This window comes from Odocoileus virginianus, chromosome 31 (assembly GCF_023699985.2).
Source record: "Odocoileus virginianus isolate 20LAN1187 ecotype Illinois chromosome 31, Ovbor_1.2, whole genome shotgun sequence".
Classification (NCBI taxonomy): domain Eukaryota; kingdom Metazoa; phylum Chordata; class Mammalia; order Artiodactyla; family Cervidae; genus Odocoileus; species Odocoileus virginianus.
In genome coordinates this window covers 27,188,615-27,210,489 of record NC_069704.1, presented here as the reverse complement: position 1 = coordinate 27,210,489, position 21,875 = coordinate 27,188,615, and the positions used below count along the sequence as shown (strand labels likewise).

The 21,875-nt window shown below is 38.0% G+C and overlaps 2 protein-coding genes and 1 pseudogene across 2 annotated transcripts in view; all 3 read right to left on the bottom strand.

Annotated features, from left to right (window-relative positions):
* FAM240B (family with sequence similarity 240 member B) overlaps nucleotides 1–20,296 on the bottom strand; it is a 144,792-nt gene extending 124,496 nt beyond the window's left edge. The window contains exon 1 of the mRNA XM_070459473.1: nucleotides 20,214–20,296. The gene's annotated coding sequence lies outside the window, so the exon portion shown is untranslated. The remainder of the gene's footprint in view (nucleotides 1–20,213) is intronic.
* Nucleotides 1–20,303, bottom strand: part of ZNF484 (zinc finger protein 484) — a 30,905-nt gene extending 10,602 nt beyond the window's left edge. The window contains exons 1-2 of the mRNA XM_070459471.1: nucleotides 20,214–20,303; nucleotides 9,135–9,179 (exon numbers count right to left, since the gene is read on the bottom strand). Coding sequence (XP_070315572.1) covers nucleotides 9,135–9,179; nucleotides 20,214–20,228 — 60 coding nt within the window. The 5' untranslated portion in view covers nucleotides 20,229–20,303. The remainder of the gene's footprint in view (nucleotides 1–9,134; nucleotides 9,180–20,213) is intronic.
* LOC110130883 (eukaryotic translation initiation factor 2 subunit 3 pseudogene) lies at nucleotides 11,821–13,614 on the bottom strand (annotated as a pseudogene).
* Nucleotides 20,304–21,875: the final 1,572 nt, after the last annotated feature.

Here is a 21,875-nt window from a genome sequence, read left to right as displayed (position 1 = left end):
TATATGATTCCATTTACATGAGATGTCCAGGACAGGCAAACCTATTAGAACAGAAAGAAGATTGCTGGTTGCCCAGGAATGGGGTAATGAAAGGATGTGGTGGGGAGGGAGGTAGCAACAGCTAAAAGGTATGACTTTGGATAGGGGAGGAAAGAAAGTATTTTAAAACTGTATAAAGATTGCACAACTCCATGAATATACTAAAAATGACTGAATGTACACTTTAAATGGACATTACATATGATATGTTTAGGTGACCCTTTTGAGGCACTGTCATATCCAGATGGCATACAAGAGTTTGTGACAGTCCAGGGTTTCTTCCAGGAATAACTATACATGCCAGATGAAATACTGAAACTATCTATTTGAAAATACTGGAAGCAGTTAGGTGCTAAGACTCTACAGACAACATTTAAGGTTTGAGTTGATGTATGTAACCACTTTTACACTAGGAGTATTTATCAATTTTGGGTGTGGTAAAAGGTGAAAACCCAGGCTTTGAACCAGTAGAAGGCTAAAGTTGGGTGATAGAGAACATTTCCCCTAAGACGTCTGCCAAATTCTAGGGCTGTATGAGCAGAAGAATAAACACTTAAGCAGATAGCCTCTGAAAAGCAAGGCAAAATGTTAGTAGTCTGGTAAGAAAACACTGTTGGCACCTATCAAGAGGAGGGTCCACAGAGAGCAAACTGGGCTTTCAGCTGAAAATCCTGGATGGTCAGAGTGAACCACAGGTAGACTATTATCAGGGCTTCAACTTGGTCCTGATTCAACACAACACTGTGCCTGACTAGACAAAGGTGTTGCTATCTATCTACTAAGGGAAACAAGAATCCTCTCCTGAGAAAGTTTGTTATTGTTCAGTCACTAAGTCGTGTCTTACCCTTTGTGACCCTATGGACTGCAGCAAACTAGGCTTCCCTGTCCTTTGCTATCTCCTGGAGTATTGCTCAACTCATGTTCATTGAGTCAATGATGCCATCCAACCATCTCATCCTCTGTGGTTCCCTTCTCCTCCTGCCCTCAATCTTTCCCAATGAATATTCAGGATTGATTTCCTTTAAGATTGACTGATCTCCTTGCAGCGCAAGGGACTCTCAAGAGTCTTCTGTACCACCACCATCACTCAAAAGCAACATTCTTTGGTGCTCAGCCTTCTTTATGGTCCAACTTTTACATCCATATGTGACTAATGGAAGAATCACCACTTTGACTATTTGGACCTTTGTTGGCAAAATAATGTCTCTGCTTTTTAACACACTGTCTAGGTCTGTCATAGCTTTCCTCCCAAGGAGCAAGTGGCTTTTAATTTCAAGGTTTCAGTCACTATCTGCAGTGATTTTGGAGCCCAAGAAATAAAATCTGTCACTGTATCCATTTTTTCTCATATATTTGCCACGAAGTGATGGAACCACATGCCATGATCTTAGTTTTTTGAATGTTGAGTTTTAAGCCAGCTTTTTCACTCTCCTCTTTCACCTTCATCAAGAGGCTCTTCAGTTCCTCTTTGCTTTCTGCCATTAGGGTGGTGTCATCTGCATATCTGAGGTTATTGATATTTCTCGCAGTAATCTTGATTCCAGCTTGAGCTTCATCCAGCCCAGCATTTCTTATGATGTACTCTACATATAAGTTAAATAACTGAGAAAGATACCATAATCTAGATCCTTGACAATGCTTTTTATGTGTTTTGATACAATAAAAGAAATGCCTATCAAAAAACAGAACAAACTATCTAAAACCAGAGGGAAAAAAATTCAATAGAAACAGTCTTACAGGATTTTGGAGTTAGATGAAAAGGTGGAGAATTTCATCAGAGAAATGGAACTTATACTAAAAAAAAAATGAAAATTGAAAAATTCAGTATCTAAAATTAAGAACTGAGAGGGGTTTAATAGCAGAATAACAGAATTACTGAAACGGAAGACTAGCAAACAGAAGATATCCAAACTGAACCACAGAGGTTTTTTAAATAAAAATAAGCACAAGAGCACGTGATGTATCACATGTATGACACCTTGGAAAGGAAAAACATACTGTTGTCTGAGACAATAAAGAGGAAGAATATGAGGCAGAAGCAAAATTTGAAAAGGAAAGGTGAACGACATCAACTCAAAGACTCAAAAGTTTTCTCAAATCCCACTTTATGAAACTGTAAATACTGACTATGCAAAAACAGTAATAATAAATCTTGTGAAGTTTAAAACATATGTAGAATTCAAATGCATAATAATGTAAAAATGAGAAGCAGTAAATGGAATTAAGATGTTTTAGCATCTATTAAGAAGGGGGTAAGATAATAATGAGTTAAAGATGGATATTATAATATCTAGGGAAACAAATAAAAGAATGCATCACAAACAAGTTAACAGAATAAAAATTAAAACTTTGACTAATCTAAAAGAAAGTCAAGAAAAGAGTGGAAAAATAGTATTAAACAGACAGTTCAAATATGAAACTAATAAAACTGGATATAAATTCAAATGTATCAGTAATTGCATTAAATGTAAATAAACTAAACAATCAAGTTAACACCAAAGACTGAGACTTCCAGCTAAAAAATTTAGTAAGGTACATTCTACCCTGTTCATCTTGCTAAACACCTAAAAACCTAGAAAAATATTCATATATAAAGCATCTATCCACACCCTTGACTTTCTCTCAAGAACATACTTTCCTACAGTGAAACTAATTATAGCATCTTTTGTAATCTTGATAGCCCCCAAATATCCCAAATCATCAAGTCTAGTTCCTTTTTGCTTAACAGTTCTTCCTTTACTCTATCACTTAATATTCATATTTTATTGTAAGCAGGAAAAAGAAATCATGTCACATCTTCAATCCTTTGCTTGAAATCACCTCAGAGAAAAACACAAGTCCATCCCTGACAAATCTGCTTTCCATATAACTACAGGACAAAATCCAGCTAAGCTTTCTGATACTATATACCAGAGATGTTCCCTCCCCTACTCTCCAGTAACATATTTCTCAGTTCCTTCTAAGTCTTCACCAGAAGCACCTTTAACACCCATATTCATGTCTGTTTAAAATAATGAGATATTCTCTAAAACAATATAGTTTTTTTCCTACTGTGCTCCTCACTTTCTTCTGATTTCTCTAGCAAAGTTAACAACAATATTTCTATTACCAGTCTGTTCAAGGAAATCTAGGCTCTTGCTATTATATGCTTCAGTTTTTTTACAGTTTTTATTCATTACCAAATTCCAAAGTCTTTTGACATTTTGGGGTATTTGTTACAGCATCATTCCATGTCCAGGTACCAAAATTTGTAATGGTTTCCTATTGCTGCTGCAATAAATTACTGCAAACTTAAAACAACACAAATTTATTATCTGGATCTTGCTATCACATCCAGTAAGAAAAAGTGGGATGATTAAAGTAGAAAGAATGTCTTAAAATTTCTGAGTAGAAATGACTTACAATCTAGAATTAGCTATGAAATTACTGAGGGTCAAATAAAAATACTTTTAGACCTGCAAGGTCTCAAAAAACCTAATTCCCACACAATACTTTCTGGATAATATTCTCTAAAAATGAAAGCGTGAATGAAGAAAGAGCCAGGAAACAAGAGATCCAATACTTGAGAGACATGAAAGGAATTCCTAGCAGCATGCCAAAGGAAGACCCCCAAGTTAGTGCATGAGAATAAAACACAGAGCAACTTTGGTCATGTCAAGAACTCCAAGGGAAGTTTCTTTCAACTAGTGAAATAAATAGCCTGTATTCTGGAGCCAAATTGCTTGGGTTTTACTCCTAGTTTCACCACTTACTAGCAGTGCAACCCAGAGCAATTTATTTAACTTCTCTGTGCACCTACTTCCTTCTCTGTAAAATGAGGATAATGATTATAGATACCTCAAAGGGATGTGATTAAATCATTTGAGAGAGCGAGAGTGTCTACAATGCCTAGCATACAGTAAGCACTATATTAATATTTATGATTGGTGTTAACTGTCATTATCTAACATGGTTTAACATATTGTAAGGATATTTGCATACCCAGGAAGACTGTGGAGTTGATTTAGTGATCCAGATATGGAAAATGAAACATATGATTAAATCAAACAATAATTCATTCCATGTAAAATAAAAAACAGTGCATAAAAGATATAAGAAATGGTTCAACTGTGAATATAATTAAAATAAACATACTAATAAATACAGTCTATTGATTTACCCCAAATTATGATATACCTATATTAGAAGGAGGGGAAGAAGAAATGTCCATATAAGTATTGAAACCTTAAGTGTCTGAGAGTTAAATCCTTATTTTCCATTGTGCTAAGTCAGCAGATACTACCTAGAACTGAAAACCAAGAGGTACCAATGTAAACATGTGATTTAGACATAGGAATGTAAATACCAAAAGAATTAGTTTGATTGAGTTTAGAGTGATTACCTTTGAGAAGCTGGAATTTGAGGGATAAAGAAAAGTGAAAGGTAAGAAAGAAAGGGAGAAATATACCCAACTGAATGCAGAGTGCTAGAGAATAGGAAGGGGAGAGAAGAAGGCCTTCTTAAATGAACAATGCAAAGAAATAGAGGAAAACAATAGAATGGGAAAAACTAGAGACTTCTTCAAGAAAACTGGAGCTATCAAGGGAATAACTCATGTTAGGATGGGCACAATAAAGGACAGAAAGGAAAAGGACCTAACAGAAGCAGAAGAGGTTAAGAAGAGGTGGCAAGAAAACACAGAAGAGCTATACAAGAAAGGTCTTAATGACCCGGATAACCACAAAGATGTGGTCATTCTCCTAGAGCCTAACATCTGGAGTGTAAAGTCAAGTGGGCCTTAGAAGTATTACTAAGAACAGACCTAGTGAAGGTGATGTAATCCCAACTAAGGTATTTCAAATCCTAAAGAATGATGCTGGTAAAGTGCTGCACTCAATATGACAGCAAATCTGGAAAACTCAGCAGTGACCACAAGACTGGAAAAGGTCAGTTTTCATTCCAATCACAAAGAAGGGCAATGCCAAACCATGTTCAAACTATCATACTATTGCACTCATTTCACATGCTAGCAAGGTTATGCTCAAAATCCTTCAAGCTGGGTTTCAGCAGTTCATGAACCAAGAACTTCCAGATGTACAAGCTGGGCTTAGAACAGGTAGGGGAACCACAGTCCAGATTGCCAGCATTCACTGGATCATGGAGAAAGCAAGGGAATTCCAAGAAATATCTACTTCTGCTTCTTGGTCTACACTAAACTGTTTGATTGTGTAGATCACGACAAACTGTGGGAAATTCTTAAAGACATGGGAGTACCAGATCACTTATATGTCTCCTGAGAAATCTGTATGTAGATCAGGAAGCAATCATTAGAACCAGACATAGAACAACTGATTGGTTCAAAATTGGGAAAGGAATACAACAATGCTATGTTCACCCTGTGTGTATAACTTATATGCAGAGTACATTATGTGAAATGCTGAGCTGGATGAATCACAAGCTGGAATCAACACTGCTGGCAGAATTATCAACAACCCCAGATATGCAGATGATACCACTCTAATGGCAGAAAGTAAAGAGGACTAAAGAACCTCTTGATGAAGGTGAAAGAGATCAAAAGCTGGCTTGAAACTCAACATCAAAAAGCTAAAATCATGGCATCTGGTCCCATCACTTCATAGCAAATAGAAGGGGAAAAAGTGGAAACAAGGACAGATTTTATTTTCTTGGGCTCCAAAATCACTGTGGACAATGACTGCAGCTATGAAATTACAAGACGCTTACTCCTTCGAAGGAAAGCTATGACCAACCTAGAGAGCATATTAAAAAGCACAGACATCTGGAGAGGGAGGCGGGAGGGGGGACTGGGATGGGGAACACATGTAAATCCATGGCTGATTCATGTCAATGTATGGCAAAAACCACTACAATACTGTAAAGTAATTAGCCTCCAACTAATAAAAATAAATGGAAAAAAAAATAAAAAGCAGAGACATCACTTTACCAACAAAGGTCCTTTAGTCAAAGCTATGGTTTTTCCAGTAGTCATGGACAGATGGGAGCGTTGAACCGTAAAGAAGAGGGAGTGCCAAAGAACTGATGCTTTCGAATTGTAGAGCTGGAGAGACTCTTGAGAGTCCCTTTGACTGCAAAGAGATCAAACCAGTCAATCCTGAAGGAAATCAACCCTGAATATTCATTGGAAGGACTGATGCTGAAGTTCCGATACTTTGGCCACCTGATGCAAAGAGATGACTCACTGGAAAAGACCCTGATGCTGGAAAGATTCAGGTCAGGAGGAGAAGCAGTCGACAGAGGATGAGATGATTAGCTAGCATCACCAACTCAATGGACATGAATTTGAGCCAACTCCAGGAAATAGTGAAGGACAGAGGAGACTGGTGTGCTGCAGTCCATGGGGTTACAGAGAGTCGGATATGACTTACTGACTGAAAAACAATAGCAACAAAACACCTAACCTTCTGAAACTGTTCCACAAAATTACAGATGTAGGAAAACTTCCAAACTCATTCTCTGATGCCACCATCACCCTGTGATCAATACCAAAGATACCACAAAAAAAGAAAATTACAGGCCAATATCAATGATGAATGTAGAGGCATAAATCCTCAACACAATACTAACAATCCAAGTCCAACAATACATTAAAAAGATCATTCACTATGATCAAGTGGGATTCATGTACGGATGCAAGGATTTTTTAATATCTGCAAATCAATCAATGTGACACACAAACTGAAGGATAAAAACCATAATGATTATCTCAATAGATGCAGAAAGACAAAATTCAGCACCTTTTTATGATAAAAACTCTCCAGAAAGTGGGCATGGGGGGAACATTCCTCAACATAATGAAGGCCATATATGACAAATCTACTGTGTAACATCATACTAATGTTGAAATGCTGAAAGCATTTTCTCTAAGATCAGGAATAAAACAAGGGTGTTCGCTCTCACCACTATTATTCAGCATAGTTCTGGATGTCCTAGTTACAGCAATAGGAGAAGAAAAAGAAACAAATAGAATCCAAATTGAAAATGAAGAAGTTAAACTGTCACTATTTGCAAATGAGATGATACTATTCATAGAAGACCCTAAGGACGCTACTACAAAACTATTAAATCTCACCAGTGAATCTAGTAAAGTTGCAAGTTACACAATGAATACACACACACAAAAATGCTGCATTTCTATACAATAACATCAAAAGATCAGAAAGAGAAATTCAAGAAACAATTCCATTTACCATCATATCAAAAGGATAAACTACCTATGAATAAACCTACCTAAGGAGACTAAAGAGCTATACTCTGAAAATTATAAGCTGTTGATGAAGGAAACTGAAGAAGACACAAACAGATGAAAAGATATATCATGTTCGTGGACTGGAAAAATTAATATTGTCAAAATGAATATACTACCCAAAGCAATCTACAGATTCAATGCAATCCTGATCAAATGACCAATGGCATTTTTCACAGAACTACGGCTTCCTTGGTGGCTCAGACGGTAAAGAATCCACGTGCAATGTGGGATACCTGGGTTCGATCCCTGGGTTGGGAAGATCCCCAGGTGAAAGGAATGCAACCCTTGCCAGTGTTCTTGCCTGGAGAATCCCCATGGACAGACGAACCTGGTGGTACAGTCCATGGGGTCGCAAAGAGTCAGACACAACTGAGCAACTAAGCAGAGCGCAGCACAGAACAAAAAAAATCTCAAAATCTGTTTAGAGACACAAAAGACCTCGAATAGCCACAGCAATCTTAAGAAAGGAAAACGACGCTAGAGGAATCAGACTTCCTGACAAAAGTAGAAATATAGATCAATAGAACTGAATAGAAAGCCCAGAAGTAAGTTCATACACCTTTGGTCAGTTAATCTATGACAAAGGCAAGACAATACAATGTTGGACAGTATCATCAGCAAATGGTGCTGGGGGAACTAGACAGCTACCTGTTTTTTAAAAAAAAAATCATTCTTTAATACCATACACAAAAATAACCTCAAAATGGATTAAAGACCTAAATGTGAGACCAGACACTATAAAACTCCTAGAGGAAAACATAAGTAGCACAATCTTCAACATAAATGTAGCAATATCTTTTTTATCTGTCTCCACAAATAATGGAAATAAAAACAAAAATGCACAAATGGGGCCTACTTAAAAGATTTTGCACAGCAAAGAAAACAAAAAACAGAATGAAAAGAAAACCCACAGATTGATATAAAATGTCTGCAAATGATGTGACTGACATGGGATTAGTCTCCAAACTTTACAAACAGCTCATGAGGTTTAACATAATCAAAACAAACAACCCACTCAAAAAATGGGCAGAAGACCTAAATAGACATTTCTTCAAAGCCATACAGATGACCAAGAGGCACATGAAAAGATGCTCAACATCGCTAATTACTATAGAAATGTAAATCAAAACTACAATGAGATATCATTCACACCAGTCAACATGGCTATCATCAAAAAAAAATCCACAAAGAATAAATAATGGAGAGAGTGTGGAGATAAGGGAACCCTCCTACAATGTCATGAACAGCAGGCCTCCCTGTCCATCACCAACTCCCAGAGTCCACCCAAACCCATGTCCATCGAGTCAGTGATGCCATCCAACCATCTCATCCTCTGTCATCCCCTTCTCATCCTGCCCTCAATCTTTCCCAGCATCAGGGTCTGTTCAAATGAGTCAGTTCTTCGCCATCAGGTGGCCAAAGTATTGGAGTTTCAGCTTCAGCATCAGTCCTTCCAATGAACACCTAGGACTGATTTCCTTTAGGATGGACTAATTGGATCCCCCTGCAGTCCAAGGGACTCTCAAGAGTCTTCTCCAACACCACAGTTCAAAAGCACCAATTCTTCGGCACTCAGTTTTCTTTACAGTCCAACTCTCACATCCATACATGACCACTGGAAAAACCATAGCCTTGACTAGATGGGCCTTTGTTGGCAAAGTAATGTCTCTGCTTTTTAATATGCTGTCTAGGTTGGTCATAACTTTCCTTCCAAGGAGTAAGCGTCTTTTAATTTCATGGCTGCAATCAACATCTGCAGTGATTTTCCTTCTAAAACTCACTGAAAAGTAAAGAAAGCAGCAAATAAATAAATGAACAAATAAGAACTTACCAGGGACTTGGTCATTTCTGGCTCTTCTGGGAAAGGGACAGAGATCTGAGAAAAGAGATTGACAGAGGGACATATGAGAGAAGGAAATGTGTCAATGTCACTGACTGTCCATGAACCTGACCCAGAAACTTATTTGTAGAACCATATCACAAAAAAATCATCCTGTACTGTACAAAGATTTAAATGCAGGAGTTTTACCACAGCATGGCTAATACCAAAAAAAAAAAAAAGAAAATTAGAAACATCTTGATACCCAATAATTATCAACAGCTTAAATACTTCACAGGGCATCCATAGGATACAATATTATGTAAAATTAAGGTACTATAGAAAAATAAAATGCTAAGTAAAAATAAAAAGATGTACCAAACTGTATGAGTCCATTTTCATTGAATAATATGAGTGTGTGTACACATGAACACATACATGAATGCATTCATGCACACAGAGAAAATCATCTGGAAGGAAATATATTAACATGTTAACAGATATAACATTTGGATGATGGGAAAATTATAGGTAATTTGAATGTTTACATTACTAGTAAAAAACAAGAAACACGCATATACCTTCCATCTAATTTAGTATTTTTCATATATGTTTTATCTTCATATGTACACATATAGTTACATGTAAATGCATATATATTTAAGAAGACATGATTGTATATACACTGGTTTTTTTTTTGCTGAACCATTTGAAAGTTGCAAATGTCATGACACTTCTTGCCTAAATACATCAATCTCCTAAAAGATTATTCAGTTTGGTTCAGTTCAGTCATTCAGTCATGTCTGACTCTTTGTGATCCCATGGACTGTAGTATGCCAGGCTTCCCTATCCATCACCAACTCCCAGAACTTGCTCAAACTCATGTCCATTGAGTCAGTGATGCCATCCAACCATCTCATCCTCTGTCATCCCCTTCTCCTCCTGCCTTCAATCTTTCCCAACATCAGGGTCTTTTCCCATGAGTCAGTTCTTTGCATCAGGTGGCCGAAGTATTGGAGCTTCAGCTTCAGCATCAGTGCTTCCAGTCATTCAGGACTGATTTCCTTTAGGATTGACCAATTTGATCTCCTTGCAGTCTGAGGGACCCTCAAGTGTCTTCTCCAACAGCACAGTTCAAAAGCATAAATTCTTTGGGGCTCAGCTTTCTTTATGTAATAAATAAATATTATTTCATTTAATAAAATAAACAATATTTTATTAATAATAAAAATATTATCATCATACCTGAGGAAATTACTAGCAATTCTATAACACTTCAATATCCAGCTCATATTCAAAATTCCCAATTATCCCAGAAACACCTTTTCTTGCTCTTTTGTTGGAGGCACATTCCAGTCAAGGCTCACATACTTGGGACTGTGTCCCTTTCACCCTAGACCCATCCTCCCTAATATCTTTTTATGATAGACTTTTAAAACTTTTGCTTCTTTTATATTAGAAGTATTTCTATTAAATACACTTTTCTAATACAAATGACATTTAGTTAAATTTCCTTGTTAATTTTTTTGTGTGTGGTATAACATATAAAGTACATGAATAAAGATATATAGCATTTTCCCCTATTTTTCACATCTGTGATTCTGCCATCCCAATTGAGAGAGAACATTTCCAGAACCATTGGCTTAATGAGGGAATCAAGTCATTGTTTTTGAAACTTGTAAAAGAAGAAGAAGAGTCAAGCATAACCAAACACTTCATGAAGAAATTTCTCTGTTTTTATACAATTATTCTAGCTACAAGTTACCAACTAAAGATAGACATTTGCCATCTGCCTCTACAACAAGTAAGTCACTAGCCACAGTGACCACTGACCTTCAGCACACCCTGATAGATGTTCAGGGTGGAGATCAGGAATGAGGCACTCTGCGCTCTGGCAAAAACTGGTAGAACAGGCCTTTAGATGTATTTTCAGGAGGTTTTACCAGTTTCGATTCTTGCATCTTCTCATATATAGAAAGGCATTAAAATCATTAACAGAAACATCTCCTTGTAACTAGCAGCAACCTTCTCATGACTAGCAGCAAGCCTCCGCCAAAATGTGTGCTTGACTTAAATCTTATATAATATTGACCTTCCCTCCTTTCCCCTCAGAGCAGTTCCTCAGAGCTATATGAGACACTGTCCCCTGAGCTATACTCCTTATCTTGCCCCCAAATGAAACTTAACTCTCGGCTCTCAGATTATGCATTTTTTAAGTCAACAAAGTGAAGGACAGTAGAAAGGGAAGTGTCCACTTTGCACACATAATGAAATATGGACTAGGAAACAATCATCAACGGCTCCTCACATCACAAAAACAAATAAGCAGACATTATGTGCCTCCTGATCAAGTACACAAAATCACCTTGGAAGTAATCTTGCTCCCCAGAAACCAAAACAGGAATCTGAATCTGACCAAGCCTCAAAATCTTACCAATCCAATCCACATAAAATGATCCTTTAAAATATATTGTCATTTTTAAAGGTGTGATAATAGCACTGTGGTTATTTTTATCAAAATATTTTATGTATTGAGATATTTTGAGGTAAAATGACACAGTCTTTGAGATTTGCAACAAAATAATCCAGTTGAAGAGAAAAAGTGTTGGAGGAAGGGATAGATGAGAAACGACTAAGCATGAGCTAATAACTGTAGAAACTGATGGGTAAATGAAGCTTCTTTTTTTGTTGTTGTTAATAAGAACAAAGACTTTATTTCAAACAGGTTCAGTGGTATGTCTACTACAGCAAAGTCTGGTTGTAGCAGTTTCCTTTCAAATCTGCACTGACGTATAAATTAGACATTATTTGGGAATGATTAATTTCTGGTAAAATGTAGATTCAATCCAACATGATGCTAATTTCTACATTTATTGTAGGCTCTATTTCAGTACTAGAGGTTAAATTTTCATCACCAAAAAATGAGAATAACCTTACAGCTACTACTAAGGTAATGAGCTGTGAAATTACTTTCCCAGTATTGTTCTGAAAATATACCCCTAGGTTGTTAAGAGAAATTCCAACTTCATCCAAATCTGCTATTTAATTCTTCAGTCATCATCTACTGTTGGCTTGATTGTCACTCCTCTTCTTATTTGACCCCAACCAATTAAACGCCAGTGTTTCTCAACTCTTCAGCTAAGTGCAATTTTTTCTCCTACTTCTGTGCACACAGGATTAGTCAAGACGATTTTGCCCGAATCAGCCTTGACTGCACTAACTCTTCCTCCTGTTGACAGGGATCCTATATCCACCATAAGCACTTCATTCTTAGACAGCTTTTGTACTTTCGCTGCTTTCTTGTCTCCTTCAGGGCGAACACCTAGAAGCCATCTAAGCAGGAAATAAGAAATTTCCAATTCTGTGAAGATCTCAGGTAAAGCCCCAACTGCACCAAGTACTTGCCCCACCATTCCAGCCCGGGACAAAGTGGGGTCAATTTTTATTCCAACTCCAGTAAGACCTCCTGGGGCAGCATAGTGAAGATCATTATGCTCTATGAAAAGCGATACAATTTTGGAAAAGATAGGTTTACACATGAATTTTCTTTCACTGTCTTTGGAAACAATACCGGGCCTGACTTCTATCTCCTGGCCCACCTTTAACACTCCTTTTAGAATACTACCACCAGCTACACCCCCCTTAAGGTCATCAACTTCACAGCCAGGTTTGTTGACATCAAAGAATCTAATAACAAGTCTGGGTTCTGAAGTAAAGTCTCTTGGGGGTACTGGAATTTTCTTTACTATGTACTCAGACAACTTCAATATTGTATTTTAGCTGAGCAGAAATTGGGATAATAGGAGTGTCTTCTGCTACTGTACCTTGAATAAATGCAAGGATCTGTTCATACTGTTCTTTAGCCTGGCTTTCTTTTACCAAATCAACTTTACTTTGTAAAATCAAAATATGCTTTAGTTTCATGATTTCTATAGCAGCCAAGTGTTCAGATGTCTGAGGCTGAGGACAAGACTCATTACCAGCTATCAACAGAAGAGCGGCATCCATCACTGCGGCACCGTTCAGCATAGTAGCCATCAGAATATCGTGGCCAGGACAGTCAACAAAGGAAACATGTCTGACTAATCTGAAGTTCCCTTTGGTCCCTGGAATGTCTGTAGGAAACTCATCGGGTGTGCTACTTCCACAGGATCTATAAAATTCTGGCCAAGGACAACTTGGGTCGTCAAGTTTATAAATCTTAGCATTAGCATACCAAGTTTGATTGTAATATTTCTTTCCAGTTCATTTTTGAAACGGACAGTGTGGACTCCAGAAATAGCTTTTACAACTGTAGATTTCCCATGAGCTACGTGACCAATTGTACCTATATTAATTGTGGCTTGTCTGCTGATAACTTCATACGAAAGTGGCGTCAACTTGGAAACATCCAAAGTAGCAAGATCTTGCCGAGAAAGGTGCGGCTGCCCTAAAGTCACACCAGCCTCGCCCCCCGCCATCTTGCCCGGAGAGCTGAAGCTTCTTTACACTTCTTTCTATACATTCATATTTCTTAAAATTTTCACAGGAGATGTTTAAAAAGTCATCTTTTAGATAGCACAAACTGAAAAAAAAAAAAAAGCACAACCTAATTGTGAGAATTATGCACAAGACCGGGAGCTGACTGTGGCTCAGATTATGAACTCCTTATTGCCAAATTCAGATTTAAATTGAAGAAAGTGGGGAAAACCACTAAACCATTCAGGTGTGACCTAAATCAAATCCCTTATGATTATACAGTGGATGTGACAAATAGATTTAAGGGACTAGATCTGATAGACAGAGTGCCTGATGAACTATGGATGAAGGTTCGTGGCACTGTACAGGAGACAGGGATCAAGACCATCCCCAGGGGAAAAAAATTCAAAAAAGCAAAACGGCTGTCTGAGGAGGACTTACAAGTAGCTGTGAAAAGAAGAGAAGCCAAAAGCAAAGAAGAAAAGGAAAGATATACCCATTTGAATGCCAAGTTCCAAAGAATAGCAAGGAGAGATAAGAAAGCCCTTTTCAGCAATCAATGCAAAGAAATAGAGGAAAATGATAGAATGGGAAAGACTAGAAATCTCTTCAAGAAAATTATAGATATCAAGCGAACATTTCATGCAAACATGGGCACAATAAAAGACCTAACAGAAATTATATGGACCTAACAGAAGCAGAAGATATTAAGAAGAGGTGGCAAGAATACACAAAAGAACTATACAAAAAAGATCTTCATGACCCAGTTAATCACTATGGTGTGATCACTCACCTAGAGCCAGACATCCTGGAATGTGAAGTCAAGTGGGCCTTAGGAAGCATCACTATGAACAAAGCTAGTGGATGTGATGGAATTCCAGTTGAGCTATTTCAAATCCTGAAAGATGATGCTGTGAATGTGCTGCACTCAATATGCCAGCAAATTTGGAAAACTCAGCAGGGTCACAGGACTGGAAAAGGTGAGTTTTCATTTCAATCCCAAAGAAAGGTAATGCCAAAGAATGCTCAGACTGCTGCACAATTGCACTCATCTCACATGCTAGTAAAGTAATGCTCAAAATTCTCCAAGCCAGGCTTCAGCAATACATGAGCCATGAACTTCCAGATGTTCAAGCTAGTTTTAGAAAAGGCAGAGGAACCAGATATCAAATTGCCAACATCTGCTGGATCACTGAAAAAGCAAGAGAGTTCCAGAAAAACATCTATTTCTGCTTTATTGACTACGCCAAAGCCTTCAACTGTGTGGATCACAATAAACTGTGGAAAATTCTGAAGGCAATGGGAATACCAGACCACCTGACCTGCCTCTTGAGAAACCTGTATGCAGGTCAGGAAGCAACAGTTAGAACTGGACATGGAACAACAGACTGGTTCCAAATAGGGAAAGGAGTATGTCAAGGCTGTATATTGTCACCCTGCTTATTTAACTTATATGCAGAGTACATCATGAGAAATGCTGAGCTGGAAGAAGCACAGGCTGGAATTAAGATTGCCGGGAGAAATATCAATAACCTCAGAAATGCAGATGACACCACCCTTATGGCAGAAAGTGAAGAGGAACTAAAAAGCCTCTTGATGAAAGTGAAAGAGGAGAGTGAAAAAGTTGGCTTAAAGTTTAACATTCAGAAAACTAAGATCTTGGCATCTGGTCCCATCACTTCATGGGAAATATATAGGGAGACAGTGGAAACAGTGTCAGACTTTATTTTTTTGGGTTCCAAAATCACTGCAGATGGTGATTGCAGCCATGAAATTAAAAGACACTTACTCCTTGGAAGGAAAGTTATGACCAACCTAGAAAGCATATTAAAAAGCAGAGACATTAATTTGCCAACAAAGGTCCATCTAATCAAGGCTATGGTTTTTCCAGTGGTCATGTATGGATGTGAGAGTTGGACTGTGAAGAAAGCTGAGTGCCGAAGAATTGATGTTTTTGAACTGGGGTGTTGGAGAAGACTCTTGAGAAGTCCCTTGGACTGTAAGGATATCCAACCAGTCCATCCTAAAGGAGATCAGTCCTGGGTGTTCACTGGAAGGACTGATGCTGAAGCTGAAACTCCAATACTTTGGCCACCTCATGCAACCCTGATGCTGGGAGGGATTGGGGGCAGGAGGAGATGGGGACGACAGAGAATGAGATGGTTGGATGGCATCACCAACTCGATGGACATGGGTTTGAGTAAACTCTGGGAGTTGGTGATGGACTGGGAGGCCTGGCGTGCTGCGATTCATGGGGTCGCAAAGAGTCAGACACGACTGAGTGACTGAACTGAACTGAACTGAACTGATGGTCCTGACTCTATATCAATCAATCCCATGCGCTGAAAAGGAAAAACTCCTCCTGTGTGTTTTTCTTCTATTCTCATACCATCTACTTAGAGTGTTAGCATTATTCACACAGCTTAGGGACTCAGTCCTATAAGCCTGTCCCCACCCCAATTTCAGATGCCAACCACAAGTTCAGGCTCTTACTTGTGTTTCTGACAAACTAGCTACAATTAGAGGTTCCCAGGAGGTTCCCTCATATTACACTAATTTTCTAGAGTAGCTCATAGAACTCAAGAAAATATTTTATTTATTAGGTTACCAATTTATTATAAGAGAATATAATTCAGAAACAGCCATGTAGAAGAGATGGATATGCAAGACATATCAGAAGTAGTTCATTGCTCTCCCAGATTCTCCACATGTTCAGTCTAGAAACTCTCCAAACTCCATTCTTTTGAGTTTTTATGAAGGCTTCACTATGTACAGATGACTGATTAAATAACTAGCCATTGGTGATTCAACTTCCTACTCAACTTCAAGCTCTAAAACTTTAAGAACTTGCTTGGTTCCCCGGCAAACAGCCCCCATTGAGTGATTCACTAGGGGCTTTCCAAACATCACTTCATTAAAATAAACAGAGGGGTGTTTCAAAGGAACTTATTATTTATAACAACAGCAACAAAAACCCCACTAATTTCACCTTTATCCCTCTGGTGCTATGTCAAGAGACAGAAATAAAAGAGGCCCCTATAACTCTTATCACTTAGGAAATTAGAAAGGTGTTAGAAGCTTTGTGCTGGGAACTGTGGATGAAAACCAAAATACATATTTCTTATTATATCACAATCCCACATGCACCAATAACTAGCATCCATACCTTTATTACTACTGTGGACTGAAAAAAAATTCTCACCCTAAAAGGTGAGGATTATTTTTATTCAGCAGACTTACTGAGGACTTAAGTCCAGGATACAGCCCCTCAGACAGCTCAAAGGGACTGTTCTGAAGAGATAAGGGAGGAGCCAGAGTAAACGGGAGCTTTTGCAACAAAACAAAAACCAAGTATCTGGAATATAAAAAGATTACTGTCTGTCAATTAAAGAAAATCCAGGGATCTCAAGCTAATGAATTTAGCATTTTTCTATATATGGGATAATGTAAGAGTCTTCATTCATTAGAAAATCATTCCTTTGACAAGCACTGTAATGATCTGGGACCAATACCTTATTTTTCTCCATTATGAATTCCCCTAAAGGTGAACAACTGGGGGTAGCAGCAGTGGCTGATGGCTTCATGGTCACAACCTCTTTTGTTTACTGAAATGGCAGGCCACATTCTTTGTCCACACTATTCACCGTACATCACATACATAATCCCAAGACTCCAGTTCCAGACAGGCCTGCACCTTCAATGGGCCGTGAAAAATCACCCAAGGACTCCTCTCACTATCCACACACAGTAGACCTACACCATTAGTTTTCCTAACAAATTTACATACACACACAAACAATTGGGAACTCAGTCAGTGAACAATCTATGAGTATTACTGAATTTTAAAAATAAATTTTAAAATCTAAAACACATCCAAAGCACACATCTAAAGTGCAAGTGAATGAACAGATCTACAGAGAATTAAAAAAATCAAGATGCCTCATCTGCAGTAATGAAAGCCAAGTGACATCAGAAGTAGCATCTAAAGGACCACTTCTCTGTTAGGGCTAAAGACATTTTCAAAAACGAAAGCACTTACAAAGTATCGCTTATCATTATCTGAGGAAAAAAAACCCACAAAAGTATTCCAAATAAATGTAAAATAAATCAGGTGAGAAATAGCAAACAGAAATATATCTTTCAGCAATAACTTTAGCAAGATATATAATTATTAAAAAGGACAATGATGATTATATGATAAGAATGTAATCAAAGGGAAAAATAATAACATTATCATATGACAAAACATTTCAGGAAAAAAAACAGAAGTTATCTGGGGTGTAGAATGGAAACAATGAACAAAAATTTCATCCATCCAATGAAAAAGGAAAGGAAAAGCAGAAAACAGTGAGTTAAAATAAATAGTAAGCATTAAAATGGAAGGTATAAAATTGGGTAAATCATTATTACACTAACCTGAAAAGGCAAAATTATCTATTGACAAAGACTAGATTATAGGTTAGATTTGAAAAAACCAAATTGTATCTATTGCAAGCAGTAGATCTAAACAGTGAGAGCAATAGAAACACAAAATAAAGCCCTGGGCAAAGATAAATCATCCAAATGAAAGTGAAAGCTGGGATAGCAATATAAATATCAAAATGAAATTCAAGGTTGAAATTGTTTTTCACTGAAGAGATCCTATAATAATAGCATCCAATAAATTTTTAAAAATACAAATGCATTAATCATTAGATTTATGCATGCCTTTCCCCCCCAATACATGCAAACAAAACTAGTAAAAAGGCACACAGAACTACAAATTATTAGTAAAAAATTATTACCGCAACTCTTTAGAAATATGATGAATCAAGTAGACCAAAAATAAGAAAAAGAAAGACTTGAAAAATACCAACAAGCTATATTTAATTTACATTAGGAGAGGTTTATACCACACAAACAGAAAATATGCTTTCTCTTACATCCACTGAACAAAGTTCACTGCAGCTTGTGTAGCTAGCCTTCAAGTCACAAAGAGAAAGAGAAATATCATATTCTAACACACATGTGGAATCTAGAAAAATGGTTCTAAAGAATTTATTTACAGGGTAGCAATGGAGAAACAGACATAGAGAATAAACTTATGGACATGGGGAGAGGGGAGGAGAAGATGAGATGTATGGAAAGAGTAACATGAAAACTTACATTATCATGTTTAAAATAGATAGCCAATGGGAATTTGCTATATAGCTCAAGAAACTCAAACAGGGGCTCTGTATCAATCTAGAGGGTGGGATGGGGAGGAAGATGGGAAGGAGTTTCAAAAGGGAGGGGATATATGTGTACCTATAGCTGATTCATGTTGAGGTGTGGCAGAAAACAACAAAATTGTGTAAAGCAATTATCCTTCAATTAAAAAAAATTTTAGAAAAAGAAAAAGTTTGATAATTTGTTAAAAACTGAGACTTTGCAGTCTACAGTCTATGAAAATACAATAAAATTAAAAATAAACAAAACATATCAATAACTCAGGAATAAAGAAACTCAACTCAGGATCAAAGTGGAACATCAAACTGAAATTATACATTTCAAAAATAAAGATGTATATAAAAGAAATATCATACCCTTAAATGTATCCAGTATAAAATTAGGAAAATAAGGAAAAGAATGACAATTACATTGAGAAAACATCTTTAAAAAAGATAAAATTAATATAAAAATAGTAGAGAGTATAAACATAATGAATACTTCAAAATGACCAATAAAATAAGTCTTGAGATTCCTGATAATAAAAAAAAAGGAAGAAAAATTATACATAAATAACTAGGAATGATAGCTCCTAACCGGGATCAAAGCACATGACAATATATTTTTAAATCTCTAGCAAAGTGTACCATGATGAAGAAAACTTTCACATATTGAGGCATGAAGAAGTCGTTTTGGCTTACACATGGTTCAGACTGAACTTTGTGTGAACACACACAGCACATCTGCTTTAACCATTAAGGTGTTTGGAAGATAAGAATAAGTAACTCCCTTCTTATAGCATCCCCTTAACAGGAATCATGGTCCTGCAGTCTCCTTGTATATGTATTAAATCTGGCTGCTTTAAAACGCTGAAGGAATGTATCCCTGTCGTGTTTGGTATATGATCTTTGTTCTGATAAGTTTATAAGGCTATGCTGAAAACCATACTTCAACCCAGCAATTCCACAGAGCCTCCGAGCTGTCTCCTGGGCTACAGTCCTCAGTTTGGTTCAAATCATACTAACAAAACTCTCTTCTACTCCTATTATGATTATTTATTGATTATTATTCCATCAATAATTTTTAAAAAATCAGAAATAGAAACAACCTAGTAAGCAGAAAAAAGAGGATATTAATGACATCTACCTTCATTTCTCAGGCCCCTCCCCCTACAGAATCCAGGAATCTGCCCACCGATCCAACAACAAAGATCCCACAGATCCCATCACTCCACCTGGAGTTCCACCATCCACTGTCACTCCCACCCCATGTCTCCAGGGATCCACCATTACAGATCCCACCAATCCCGCCGGAAGCCACCATCAAGACCACACCGACCCCTACTATTCCATCCACTGACCGCCTCCATCTCTGACCCCATTGTTCATCACGGACATCAGCGACACCTCCTCACTCAACTCCCACCCCAATGCTCCCTGCACTCACCAGACCCTCACCCATGAGCTTTCAAGACAGCGGTCACTCAGGTGGCGCAGTGGTAAAGAATCTGCCTGCCAATGCAGTAGGTGCAAGAAGCATTGGCTGGATCCTTGGGTGGCAAAGATCCCCAAGAGAAGGAAATGGCAACCCGCTCCAGTATTCTTGCGGAAAATTCCATGGACAGAGGAGCCTGGAGGGCTACAATCCATGGGGTCGCCAAGAATCGGACACAACCGAGCTACTGAGCGAGCGCGCGCCCGTGCGGGCGCGCAGGCGCGCACACACACACGCGCGCGCGCGCACACAGACACACACACACACACACACACACACACACACACACACACACACACAGTCACAGGAAATACAACTCCACCCACTTCCTTTTTCTGGATTCCCTCCCTGCCCTTGTGGAATTTCTTAGGCTCCGCCTCCATATGCCCGTGCTCAACAGTCGCTTCTCTACGAAAACTTGCCAGTATTCAACATGGCGCTCTGCTGAACTCCGCCCCTCGCTAAATGATTTAAATTTGATGCAATATGGCGGCGCCCATGTAGTCACTCAGGCCTGTGGGCGGCCATGTTGACGTGAGGTAGATTCGTGTAGTTAAGAGCTCTCAGGAGGAAAGGGGGAACCGAGGGATGTATACTGGAATTAAGCCAGGAACAACCAGAGCTGATCACCCAAAGCAGCCGCAGGCATCTTCCCTATTCTTGTGGATTTGAAGCACCTCAAACAATAATATATAATCAGCAATTATTAAGCACTCCATCCCCAAGTAGCAGAATAAACATTCTATCCAAGCATCTAGGGAGCATTTACCAAGGGATACCATAATCTGGGGGCTTCCCTGGTGGCGTCAGTGGTAAAGAACCTGCCTGCCAGTGCAGGAGACACAATGAGATGTGGGTTTGAAAAGAACATGAATGAGAGACCTGTAACCAAATTGGCTTTGGAGTTGAGCAGCAATCATGGAACCTAGAAGATAAAAGAGCAATACAATCAAAAATTTGTGGAAAAATTGTTTCCAACTGGCAACTTTTATACTATACAAGATTATTAATTACATTTTGGTATAGAATACCAACATTATCAGACGTGCGTGGTCTCAAAGTAATTGCTCTCCTATTCATACTTTTATTAGGAGACTACTAGAGAAAGAAACATGAAATCAAAATAGCAGGATCCAGCAAAAAATATAAGTGAGGAAATCCATAGAATGATGGAGGTGGCAGATTCCATGGCTACATCTGTGAAGGAGTTCTAGGAGTTCTAGAGAGCTTTCATTGCACATCTGAGCAGCTCAGAATAAATATCTTCAAGAATATGAAACTGTCAAAATCAGTGTTACTGTGACTGCATTAGGAATTCATGGGGGAAAAAAAGACCTTTGAAGGTAGTATGAAGAGGTTGGAAAAAAGTATTATTTCAGAGCATGTTACACTAGTTTCTCCCAGATACATATCCTCACACACATACATTTTCAATAAGTAGGCAAGCCAAAAAAAGCAATACAAGCAGAGGGGCATGTATATATACAAAAACTAGCAATAAACATGTCTTTGTACAGAATGATTAGCATTCTGATCCTACTGGGTTTGATTGGGGTCATACCTGAATGGTCTAGTGGTTTTCCCCACTTTCTTCAATTTAAGTCTGAATTTCGC